Source organism: Magallana gigas, chromosome 2 (assembly GCF_963853765.1).
Source record: "Magallana gigas chromosome 2, xbMagGiga1.1, whole genome shotgun sequence".
NCBI lineage: Eukaryota > Metazoa > Mollusca > Bivalvia > Ostreida > Ostreidae > Magallana > Magallana gigas.
In genome coordinates this window covers 40872559-40885132 of record NC_088854.1, presented here as the reverse complement: position 1 = coordinate 40885132, position 12574 = coordinate 40872559, and the positions used below count along the sequence as shown (strand labels likewise).

At 34.8% G+C, this 12574-nt stretch overlaps 3 protein-coding genes across 5 annotated transcripts; all 3 read left to right on the top strand.

Annotated features, from left to right (window-relative positions):
• The first annotated feature begins 18 nt into the window (after window positions 1–18).
• LOC105336256 (uncharacterized) lies at window positions 19–4010 on the top strand. Of its 3 annotated transcripts, none has more exons than XM_066076624.1 (8): window positions 19–198; window positions 445–585; window positions 1833–1925; window positions 2204–2364; window positions 2470–2527; window positions 2777–2874; window positions 3210–3362; window positions 3783–4010. In XM_066076624.1, exons 1-8 carry the CDS (start codon window positions 64–66, stop codon window positions 3982–3984), a joined length of 1041 nt encoding a protein of 346 aa, XP_065932696.1. In that variant the 5' UTR covers window positions 19–63; the 3' UTR covers window positions 3985–4010. The 3 variants fall into 3 exon arrangements, with proteins under 3 accessions (XP_065932696.1, XP_019926174.3, XP_019926171.3); XM_020070615.3 differs by having other exon boundaries at window positions 2762–2874; window positions 3213–3362; XM_020070612.3 differs by having other exon boundaries at window positions 2762–2874.
• Window positions 4011–5223: 1213 nt separating this feature from the next.
• Window positions 5224–6594, top strand: LOC105336273 (beta-1,4-mannosyltransferase egh). The gene has a single exon (XM_011440521.4). It carries the CDS (start codon window positions 5359–5361, stop codon window positions 6592–6594), a length of 1236 nt encoding a protein of 411 aa, XP_011438823.3. The 5' UTR covers window positions 5224–5358.
• A 1051-nt stretch (window positions 6595–7645) lies between these two features.
• Window positions 7646–12569, top strand: LOC105336255 (gamma-aminobutyric acid receptor alpha-like). Its single transcript, XM_011440497.4, has 8 exons — window positions 7646–7800; window positions 7906–7973; window positions 9341–9561; window positions 10064–10146; window positions 10524–10664; window positions 11371–11523; window positions 11836–12062; window positions 12172–12569. Exons 1-8 carry the CDS (start codon window positions 7680–7682, stop codon window positions 12451–12453), a joined length of 1296 nt encoding a protein of 431 aa, XP_011438799.3. The 5' UTR covers window positions 7646–7679; the 3' UTR covers window positions 12454–12569.
• Window positions 12570–12574: the final 5 nt, after the last annotated feature.

Here is a 12574-nt window from a genome sequence, read left to right as displayed (position 1 = left end):
GATAACGTAAATATCCGCAGCCATTTAATCAGAAGGCGGTAAATATAAACACAAACTCCAAAGATGACAGCAGAAATTTTGATGAAGAATATTTACACCTTTGCCAACATTTTGAGCCAAGCAGGAAGTGATATTGTAGCAAAATGGAACCACACATCTTTGAATAATGCATTTAATTGGGCTGATTACTGTATTAAGGTAGCCTATAGGGGATTTAAAAAACCTTACTTGTATTGATATATTGACCATCCATCAGCCTAATTAACACTGACATATTTAATACATTTACTTTCTTTGATTGGTTAGGTAGTGAGCATTCAAGAATAAATACTTATAATTTTATAAAAGAAGAGGTCCATTTCAAAATAGTTGTAAAATTTAGTTATTTATCAGCTGTATAATCAATCTGATTCTATTGATCAGTTTATTTAATACTTTTTGTAGGTGTTTCAACAAATTGAAAATAAACCATACAGAAGAGAGATAGAGAAACACATGGCTGCTATGACACTTCATCTTCACCCTCCTTCCTGCCTAAAGCTTAGGGTGGAAGATCTTGGGAAAGCTAGAGTGATCTTAGAAAGGGTAATCATGTACTGGCACTGTACAAGTTATCGGCTAAAATTAAACGTTTTCTTTTGGTATTTCCTTATTTCTTGATATGTTTGAATAACACTTGACATACTTTAAATGGTGAACTCCTTATTTATCCATCTGATAGATTATATCATTATTTAGAAATCAAAGACATATTGTTTTGTGATTTTTAGCACGCCCCCGAATTTGCCGAGTTTTCACGTACGATTTACTGTACCAGTTTTCGGCTTTGTGATAATAACATAGTAAAATTCCTGTTCATGTTGATTTTATACTTTGCAAAATATAATTTGAATTATGCCCTTGTAGGGTCAGACTAAAGGTCGTAGGGGTTATGATACATAAACAAACCTCATAAAATTATTTGTTTGTTATCATACGGTAATACACAAAATCGTAGACTATTTAATACATATTTGTGCAATCAGGCGTTCAACTGCGCTATGAATCTCTCGGAATTTAGTGAACTCCCTTTGTTTATGCATGTTATATGTATTGATACATGTATAATATGTTAAATCAAAGAAGGGATATTATATTAACGTTTCAAAAGAGGTAATATTCTATTTTTAACTAAAATGTCACATCCCCCACTGCTGAAAGTGCAAAGATGTAAATCAGTGGTAAGCAATGATCGTTTAAGCTCATGTTTAAAACATATTCAAGAAATTTTTCACGCAAACTTTATTTTTTTAAGTCGAAACAGACGACTGAATTAAAAAATCTCGGATATAGTCGCATGCTATTAACCCGAACTCTCAGTTTAGCCGATAACTGGTCTTAGCTAATAACTTGTACAGTAACAGTAGTATAAATTTTTTGGCATATTTACCTGGTTTCAGATATTGCAATTGAATTTTAATGTTCTCTAGATGATAAATGAACAGGTTTTTGGGTGGAGTAAGTTCGTATACCAAAGAAACTTTGTAATATTGACCAGAGTTACAGGAACGAAATGCATCTTAATTTAAGGTGCACATCATTGCCTCATGTGTTCTCTGGGGCACAGAGAGGATAATTAACTAAGTAAGATGCACATCGTTTATTCTTCAGATGCATGCTTCTCTGATTGGTTCTATAGGTATAAGCCTCATTACTAATCTCTGAATACAGTGTATGTTTTGTATCTTTTTCACTTCTGCTATTTGAATTTTATCCAGTTGTTCTAATTCTTTAAAGACACTTAAATTTCCTTTTCAAGTGTGTTGTACTGACCAAATAAATCAAATTTCCAGACTTTGCTACAAAATCCTTACCTACCTGAGAAATTATCAAGAACTATAATAGAGCAAAAACAGAAAACCAAAGGAAATAACCTGGAATTAGCGGTATGTGGAATTTACAACCAACATAAGTATTGGTTCATAAAATAAATTGTAATTGCATGAATTAATCATATGGATATTTTATAATGCGTAGAATAGGGCATCTATGGCAAGTGCTTATACCCAGTTTCGGTGGTGCTAAGCTGATAAGGTACAGTAAATGGTGCACCAGTGCTTTTGTTGGTTAATTCCCAGCAAAAGTATAAAGTACCCATTATTTCATGGCATTTTTTTTTTAAGGTTTTTAAGGTTTATGTATTGCATTTGCTTTTTTTTTAAAGGAATGCCAGGAAATAGTCAACGAGGTTACACGTGTTTCAATGCTTATGAAGACTTTACAAACTGATGAAGACTTGTACAGACAAACACAATTAATATCTGAAGCCACAGCTTTGCTGTCTACTGTAATAAGTCTATCATCCTGTTCTTCTAAATCACAGAGGTATGGATCCTGTTGTGTTTTGACTAATGAGTGTTACATTCTTGTACATGTATAATAAATTTAAAATAATTAGTGTATTTATCATTTGTTGTATTTTTCTTGCAGGTTTGAATGTTATGTCTATAATTTGTTGTCAAGGTTAGCAAAGAAAGTGGGCATACTGGTAACTCCTTTTACTTATCGTTATAAATTGACTTTTACTTTTCTTAAAAAAAAAACAACAACTGACATTCATTTTCTTGATTGACTTTCTGATCATATACATGTAATTAGGTTAAAATGTACTTACATATATGCTCTTAACTGAATGAATAGTTCAATCCTGTTAATACATAACAAAATTAACTTCAGCTTTAAATTGCTTGTCCATGTCATGATGCTTACAACGATTTTGAAGGATATAATTCTGAAGATGCTGTGTGTTCTACCATCTGGCACAACATACACAGATGGCCAGTTACAAGGTCTACACAACATCATAGTCAAGTGGCTCTCAGAACCACAAAATAGGTAACTATACCTATATAAACTTCCGAAATACATTCTAAACATGCTAAAGACTGCTTATACATGTATTATGAAGTAATTAAAACATACAGGAATTGTAAAAGTATAGCTTGATTGTGATGCCAATCTTATACATGTAGTTTGCCAAAATGACAGATGTACTTGTATTTACTGTGACTTATTTATTTGTTGATGTGTTCTTTACTTTGTAAGTATGAAGGCCATAGAGAGTAGTAATACATTATAGTTAAATTGATTTATGAAGTTCATTTTTCTTCTACACACTAATATGCAATACAATAATGTATTTACATTTTCAATTTTCATTTTCCTTATAGTAGATTTCTAGTCACTTCCAGCAAAGTTCTTATCCAGGAAGCTTGCAGATATCACAGCGACCTCTGCCAGTCATATTTGGACCACATTGTTAGCTGGGCCGAAAGGTTGGAGCCAAGTTACAATGAAGATGATACAAATTTTTATTCATGGAGGTAAGTAAATATTTATGCATGTTTTCCAAATAGGTATTTTAATGATTTTTATGTTTCTGATAAATCTGACATTGAAATGACTGTACAAAAATTCTTATTTCAGTAAACCTGTGATTTACATGTAATTGTAAACTAAGTTCTACATTGTTTATTTTTTTTTCACGAATGACCAGTGGATAATTAATTTTTGACAACCATTTTCTGCAAGCAGACAGTCATTATATTAATTTCCTATTTATAATCATATACTTTATTACAAGCATCATAAAAAGGGTTTGGCAACACTAGATACTCCCAAGTATAAGTTGCTCGTGAATCTAGCCTTTATTCACTGCACACATTCTACATATTACATATTAAATGTAATGTAAGTAAAGCCAATCTATATGTATTACATGCCCTGTTACATTATATTTGTAGGTACAGATGTACTGAGTCTTCTGAGAAGGGAAAAGATCACAGAACTTTCGAAAAACTTTGTGAACACTTGGAAAACTTGCTGAATGTGAACAAACCGTGTCAATTAACTGTGAAACACACTCTCCAGTCTTTGAAGGAAAAATCTTACTTCAATGTGTACAGTGATATTCTTAAAAGATTAAATCAAATTGCTGAATACTGAATATTAAAATCTAAATAAAAAAAATCTTTCTGTGGGTGTTTACTATAACAACAGTATTATGGAATGGTTATCTTGCAATCTAATTAAAATTAGAACTTCCATCCGCTCCCCGGTTTTCGATATGCCACGCGACATATCGAAAACCGGGGAGCGGATGGAAGTTCTAATTTATCTTGATTAAGGATTTCTGTCTACTTAATGCTACAGTGAAACTCAGTTATAATATAGTGAAGTCCTAGGGACCAGCGGATTTACTTCGTTATAGTATAACGAATTCGTAATACATGTAGTGAATTGAACTTTATTTATTTTACAACGATTGATAAGCAAGTTCTACAACCTATTTTAATATCTCTCGTTGGCACGGATGTTAGCGCGAGGGGGGTCATTGGTGTGGGAAGAAGCCGGAGTACCCGGAGAGAGCTGACGTGTCCAAGCGGGCGACCGCCATACCCTATCACATACAACCACTGTCGATCACCGGGATCGAACTCGGGTCGCAGCGTTGAAAAGCGAGTGCATTGTCCACTACGCTACTTGGACACCTTTACTTTATCTAGTGATTGATATTTGTGAATTTACCAATTCTAAATAACTTCTTTCATTTTAGTCGTTACTCTTTTAAAAATCATTAAAAAGATATAAAATACAACGTCTTCTTTTTGGATAATTCCACATACACTATAAAATTCAACGTTTTCGGGGTTTTTTTTTTTTGTGTGTGGATGATTTCACATACACAGGATTCTTATGATCGGGAGGTAAACAGCTGACAGATACTAACCCCCCCCCCCCCCCCCCCCCCCAAAAAAAAAAACCAAAACACAACACTGCCCCTGATAGGGTACTGATCACAAAGTTCACTGCGTTTCAGATCTAGAACTGCTGATTTTAATTATATTGAGACATGAAAAAAAACATATAAAAAGTAAACTTCGTATACTGAATAAATAGGAATGTGGCAAATACAAATGCAATAATTTCTAATTCTTTACAAATGCAACAGATCAATACAACGCTTTTTGCAAATTGGGTACTAATGCTATACTTATCTGTGAGCCCATTTTGGAGGCGAGAAAACGTTTATTTCAAGTTCAAGTGATAACTGCGATAAACCTGCCACCATTCTTGTATTCATACCCAGAAATGTCTTTTCCTTTGTTGATGTCCGGAAAGTTTCTTTGCCGAATAAAGAAAGGGATATGTGACTTGGTCCCCCATGTCCTCACAGTTCTTGCACTCCTAGCTGTAATACTGGTTGTCGGAAGTAAAGCTGCGGCGACTTCTAAGCTAGATTATTTCCCTTATGAAGTGGATCCTTTGGAAAGATACGGATTGTGGATAACTATATGTTTGTATTTCGTGAGACTTTCGATGCTTTTGACGTTACCATTATCAATATTTAACTTTCTCGGACTCGCTCTGTACAATCTATATCCTGGAGCTCCGGAGTTCAAAGGGGCGCGTGTTAATGACCCCTTGATATGCTTTAGAGTAGTCACGAAAGGAACTTGTCCGGATTTGGTAAAGAGAAATGTCGAGAGGAACATCAATATATGCAACGGTCTCGGATTAAGTAATTTTATATTTGAAATTGTGACCGACAGGTTCATTGGTCTTCCAAGAAGTCCATCGGTAAGAGAGATTGTGGTACCCTTCAATTACCGAACGGCAAAGAAAACGCTGTTCAAAGCACGGGCTCTTCAGTACTGTTTGGAGGACAGTGTCAACGATTTAAAAGACGAGGACTGGATAGTCCATCTCGACGAAGAAACTATTCTGACCAGAGGGTCAGTTATAGGAATACTCAATTTCATTGCAAAGGGAACGTCGAGTTTTGGCCAGGGTGTTATAACTTATGCCAACGAAGAGATCGTATGTTGGATAACAACTATATTTGATCTGTCAAGAGTTGGGAATGACTATGGAATTCTACGATTTTGCTTGAAGCATTTCAGAAAACCTTTATTTAGCTGGAAAGGAAGTTACGTAGTGTCCAACGTCGGAGCAGAGAGAAATGTTTCCTTCGATTTCGGAATCCATGGAAGTATTGCCGAAGACTGTTTCTTTGGTCTGATGGCATGGAAAAAGGGTTACTCGTTTGACTTTATCGAAGGCGAGATGTGGGAACGGAGCCCCTTTTCACTGACAGACTATGTAAAGCAGAGAAGACGATGGGTACAGGGTATAACTCTGACCTTCTTCAGTAAAGACATTCCATTCAAACAAAAGGTGGGAATATCCTTCAGCCTGTTGTCTTGGATTACCATGCCTTTAACAGCTTCCAACTCGGTGTTGGCGTTCCTATATCCTTTACCGATGCCCATCGTGTTTCATTTTCTTTGTGCGTTCATGGGCGGGGTCATGATGTTTCTTTTTATCATCGGTGCCTTAAAGTCGTTTAATTATAAAAGAACTGGACTATGCAAGTTTCTGCTTATTTGCATGGCTTCGGTTTTGCTTTTACCATGTTTTGTAATAACAGAAACCTGTGCGGTTGTGTACGCATTCTTAACGTTTTCAACAATAGAATTTCACACCATCAAGAAAGAATGCAGGCCAAACGATGACAACTTTATGCATGGACAGCATACCATTTGCAATGTTTAAACAAAAAGATGTATTAAGCATTGTTTTATAAAGAAAGTTGAAACAAAATAATTGCGTTCATTGTAAATGTAAGGTGTTGAATATTTGTGTTGAAGAAAGGCCGACATTGTAATTTCTCTAAAACAGAAAACAACATTCATTATTTAGTTATTGTAGTAGTATTTATGACCAACGTATTACAGATCGAAATATTTAATAAATAAACTGTAACATAGATACACCAACAAAAAACTTGCGCAGAACCCACCAAAAATGTCTAGCCTAGAAAAAGAGACATATAAAATAACATTATGTCTCTGCCTAGAAACAAACGAAGGAAATAAAGTCAAATACTGAATAAGATAAAAAAAAAAATATGTTTGATATATCTGGTTTAAGTTATGTTTTTGTAAAAAAAAAAAAAAAAAGTAATGTTTGTTTTAAACAAGAATTTTCATACACATGAACGGCGAAGAAGGAAAAAGTGCATTGCTGAACGCGATGGAACAAAAATCGATTCAGATGAAAAAGAACGTGTAGAAAAAAAAAACCCATAGACTCATTGAAACTGTTGATCGTGCTGGGTACAGCCTTATAAAATGAGCTTGCTGTATCTTCTTATTATAGTAAGGTAAGAGTTTTGTTATATGAAGTATTTTTAAAGACTTCTTTAGTCTGTTCAAAAAGAAGAAAATGGAAATAGAGCTGTAAATATAAATGTGGGAATTTATTTTAATAAACTCGATGTTTAAATTTTTGCGTTTCTCTCTGTTGTTATATGTTTGATTGAGACAAGAAACTTGTTACACTAGTATAAACTGTTTTTAAAATACTTCAAATATGATGTCATGTCGTAAAACATCTCTATAAAGTATTTCTATTTCAATGGTTAAAAGAAAAAAATAACAAGTAAGGTTTGAGGATTATGTGGAGTTTTCCTTTCCTGAATTTCGTACCGATTACTCTATAAGTGCACACATTTTATGTACCTCCATGTTTCTAAAAAAATTGTGGCGTTAATATTGAAGTCAAAGTAAGTAACTGTTTTGAAAATAAGTTTTGTCAAGGTGTCAACGGAATGTTTAACAAACTCACAAGTGTCCAAAATGGAGGATACGGACCGGAAACACGTCATTACGCACGTCAGTGCACTGAACGTCACATCAACTCTGGATGACGTTCTTAAGCCGAGGAAGTACGACCGGAGAATCAGACCAGGCTTTAAGCGTAATTTTTTAAAGTAAAAAGTTAAAAATCTTTGGGATTTTTAAAGAGAAATTAAATTAATGTTATTAACCTATCGTGTAAAAATGCATGTTTTTATAATTTTAGACACACCTGTGGTCATCTTCACAGATATACTGTTAAGATCAATGGGACCAATTTCCGAGAAAGATATGGTAAGTCGCTTATAATATGAAAATTCGGAATTATGCGCATAATGAAAAATTACTGCCTATCTGCGAAATCGTCGATTAGATTCAACATTATATATATAGTTATATTTTCAAACTCTTCTTTGCTAGAAGTTTTAAAAAATCTTTAAATAGCCACGACCCTTTAGCATTGTTAAACATTTTTAATGGAACGAATTGATTTTTTTCCTCTGAAAATGGGAGAATGTACTGAATTTCTAAGTAAACTTTATTTTTATTTAAAATTACTAAATCTCTAATCAATGGTTAATAGAATGACAGAATTTTATTTTCTTGTACAATTGATCCCAAGGTCAAAATGTATGGACAATTTCTTTTTTATCTACTGTATGTTCTTTTACAATATTCTTATTACAAAAAAGAAACAACATCATTCATTTTCGTTAAACCGAATTTCTTCATCTGTGAACAGTTCATTACGGGAACAGTCAGCTGAGTAACCGTGCTATATTGTGTACATCCGGGTCTCCGTCCTATTTGGAGAATTCATTTACTGCAGAGTGTTAAATGGGATTTTTACGCCATTTTGTTATTGGTTTCTTGTTCATTTATATTCGTAATCAGCATCACGTCCAAACATTTATTGTGTATTTTTTCTTTTCTGCCAGATGAATGAGCAACCATTTTTTGTATCAACGCGAGCATAATGAACCCTCCAAAAATTAATCCATCATCCGCCGAATATAACATCATTAAAAGCAACAATATACCCAGAATGTGTCTCTGATTTCAATGCAAAACCACTTCTGATTCCAAAAGCTACTGCGAACACTAAAATATGGGATAACTTTGTCAATTACTGGACATCCTTTAAATCAAGCAAAGTACAAGGCAAATACACAAACAACATCCTGCAATACTAATATACCTTTTGGTTGGGAGTTCTTATCATAATTGCATTATAACAGTAACCAGGCACACAGCACCATTTTTGAAACGGGGGGGGGGGGGGGGGGGGCAAACTCATCTGAGACTTAAGGTACCTCATTACACTTAAACTTGTACGTTTTAAGACACTACGTCACAAGATGGCGATTTAACTGTTTTGTTGAATTGATTGTATCAGTCGATTTGGTTGAATATCGTCATAGCTCAGTGGTTAAAGCATCTGGCTGCAGATCATGAGTTCAATTCCGCTTGAGGCTTTTGTTCATATTTACTGTAATAAATTTATAAAAATGTAAAAAAAAAAATTATGTAAAATTTCACTATTTCGCCTTTTTGACCTATCCGTTATGCCATCTATAATAATCAAGTTATTTTCTGCTGATTTGTGAAACCAGTTCAAGGTGTACTGAGCCACCTTAATTTTTATTGAAAATCTGACGCAGGTCTACTCCATCGAGATTTACTTCAGACAGAGATGGATGGACGCCAGACTGGCGACTAACATGTCCATAGAGAACATTTCCCTGAACATCAAAGTCCTGGAGAGGCTCTGGTACCCCGACACAGTCTTCTACAACGGCCGACAGTCCTATCTCCACTTCATACCCACACCGAACCGCTTCATCCGAATCAGCCCGAATGGCTCCATGTACTTTTCACAGAGGTATCGAACGTAAAAATTATGAACACCGGGTTGTCGTTTATTTGCAAATTGTAAAAAAAACCCCCATCAATTTTCCCAACTTTGTCTGGTTTTCTGAATCAGTCCTAACGGCGCTGTGTACATTTCACAAAGATATTTTACGTAATATAGAAAATATGAACTTAGGGTTGTGGTTTATTTTCCCAAATTAAGAAAAAAAAAAAACCTAACAGTTCCCCCAACGTTGTATGGTTTTCCGAACCAAGCCTAATGGCTATGTACTTTTTAAAGAGGTATTTTACAAGTAAAAAATATGAAAATGAAGTTTTGATTTAGGTATATCTTTACAAAGATGTTCATGGCGCTGTGTTTTGTATTTGTAATTTAAAAAGAAAGTTTAGTCCTCTCCGTTTTGGTATCGTTTATTTAATAAAATTTAAAGGAATTGCTAGAAAATTGCTTGACATTAAATAAAAAGAAATTAACGCAGTCGATACTACACAATGATATTGATATTATTCAGACTGACGGTCAAAGCCATTTGTCAGATGGAACTACAAAATTACCCGCTTGATTCTCAAATTTGTGACCTCCAAATTGGGAGCTGTAAGTAATTACTATACAGGGACTTCGATATCTGAACAAAACAAGGGCAAAGTAAAGTCGTTGATTAAATAAAACAAACCGGAGTACCTTAAGTTTATTTAAGGTGTCCGAATAGGGCCATTTGCGTTAGCGCGACATCGCGTTAAAATAAACGTTAATTTAAAAATAAACGTTAATTTCCGGACATGACTTTCTACTAGACCGTGAAACTTGCAAAGTTGCGTTGTTGCGAAGGCGTGTTGTGCAAAGTTGAGTTGGCGCGGTGGCGGGTTTTGTGTTAGCGCGATGGCGCGTTTATCTAAACACGAAGTCGCGCTAACGCAAATGGCCCTCTCCGGAAACCATACTAATTGAAATACCACTTTTCTTATTTCCAGTTGCGTACTCTTACGACGACGTTGTCTACGCCTGGCGTTACGGTCCATTGAACTCAGTGCAGCTGGCCACTGATATGACCATGTCCCAATTTGACCTCATTAATTATTCAGCCACATCTTTGAATTTTTCAAGGAAAGGAGGTAATTTCGATATAGACTGTTATTGAATATAAGTTGCTGACCAGAAATTGTACATGCATTTCATTGTTTTTAAATTATTATTTTTTTCACTCTTATCTGATGTTAAAATATAGCTCAATAAATTTCACTGCTGATAGACAACTAATGATGAAAAATCAAAACGTAAACACAAATTCAACGAGAAGACTTAATGCGTAATGAGTATTGAATAAAAAATATTGTTCGTTATCCATCTGTTTTTTAATGAAAAGAATATAAAATACTGGTTGCTTAGAAAGACTTTGCCTTCAAGTTTTAAGGGGGGGGGGGATAAAACAAGCATAAATCTTTTAAATGCGTAAATACATACCTACAGTTATTAGAACATGTAACAAAAAAGGAGATTGTTTAAACATTAAATACTTGCATAACTTGAAATGAAAATGAGATTCGGTTTATTTCTTGGCAGGCTAACATTTCAAATTTTAAGAAAGGAGGAATTATATTATCTGAATATAATACATATAATGTGTTCTGCTTGTCAACTCAAACAATTAACAGACCCACGTGTATTCTTAATTACCGGTACATTGCAATCTTTGCAGGAATTTATAATTCTATACCAGTTTTCACAGTTAACATATCAAAGTATCCAGACGGTCGTTGTCCATCGCTAGATTTTATATTTATTAATCATTTCTTTGAATTTAACCTTTTTATCTGACAGATGTTCACTCCTGTTTGATGGTGCGCTTCGGTCTCCGGAGACACACGGGATATTTCCTAATCCACGTGGTGACTCCGTGTTCCTTGCTGGTTGTTTTGTCGTGGGTCTCGTTTTGGATTAATAGAGAGGCCACGGCAGACAGAATAGCTCTAGGTATTATATAATGACTTACTCTTGGATTAACTTAATTTTAGCAAAGAGACAATAATCCGCATGTTAAATGGAAATAGCTGATTTTGTCGATTGCCTAACATACTGTAACATACCGTATAGTGTAATACAGCAATAATATTCGCGTGCAATTTCTGCAATATTCATATTTATAACAGGTCACAGGTTCAGAAGCATGTTAATTATATTAAGAATCATCTAGTAATTATTAGCACGTTCAGATAGCGAAATAGATTCTTCGCATGCAAATAAAAGTTATTTTACAGTATTTCATCATGTCACTGATACACACAGGTACTACAACAGTATTGACCATGACCTTTCTCGCCCTCGACACCCGCGATGAACTTCCTCGCGTAACGTACGCCACTGCCCTTGACCTTTACGTCGCCATGTGTTTCATCTTCGTTCTGTCGACTCTAGTCCAGTTTGCAATAGTACACCTGTTTACCAAGAAAGGACACAGTGATACTTGTACGTCTCCGCCATATGTCGATAGTTCCGACGACGAAAACGTGCCTGTAAGTCTATTTTTACTCTCGTCAAGTTACGTAGCGCAATGCATGAACTATTCGACAAAAGTCTTTCAAGTTGATATAATATATAGTTATGATAGACACTCATTTCTAGTTTTCTAGACACCCACGGCCAAGGACCGCCGAGAGAATCGCCAGTATAGAGCAGAATCTCCACAAGAACCGAGTGTTTGTGACCAGGAAAGAGAGCCGCATGAAAGTTTGGTTCTCCAGCTTAAAGTTCAAAGGTCACAAATCTCAGAAACGAGGCCATGATGAAGCCAATAGTGTCAGTCAAATCGATAAGGTGTGCAGATGTGCATTCCCGATTACCTTTGTGATTCTTAACATTGCTTATTGGTCCTTTTACCTAACCCGAAAGGAATTCGATTTTTAATTGTTAATGCATAATGTCATTCTAATTTAGACTTTTTTCATATTCAAGAGAATTGATTTTTTTTTTCAATATCAAATGTAGATGATGCAAATGTATGTAGTTAATGTCAATATTTTAAAAA

Coding starts and splice junctions, on each gene's coding strand:
- LOC105336255 (XM_011440497.4), top strand. CDS start 7,680: ATGGAGGATACGGACCGGAAACACGTCATTACGCACGTCAGTGCACTG. Junction 7,801..7,905: donor AATCAGACCAGGCTTTAAGC/GTAATTTTTTAA, acceptor TTATAATTTTAG/ACACACCTGTGGTCATCTTC. Junction 9,562..10,063: donor TCCATGTACTTTTCACAGAG/GTATCGAACGTA, acceptor GATATTATTCAG/ACTGACGGTCAAAGCCATTT.
- LOC105336273 (XM_011440521.4), top strand. CDS start 5,359: ATGCTTTTGACGTTACCATTATCAATATTTAACTTTCTCGGACTCGCT.
- LOC105336256 (XM_020070612.3), top strand. CDS start 64: ATGACAGCAGAAATTTTGATGAAGAATATTTACACCTTTGCCAACATT. Junction 2,528..2,761: donor CAAAGAAAGTGGGCATACTG/GTAACTCCTTTT, acceptor ACGATTTTGAAG/GATATAATTCTGAAGATGCT. Junction 2,875..3,209: donor CTCTCAGAACCACAAAATAG/GTAACTATACCT, acceptor TTTTCCTTATAG/TAGATTTCTAGTCACTTCCA.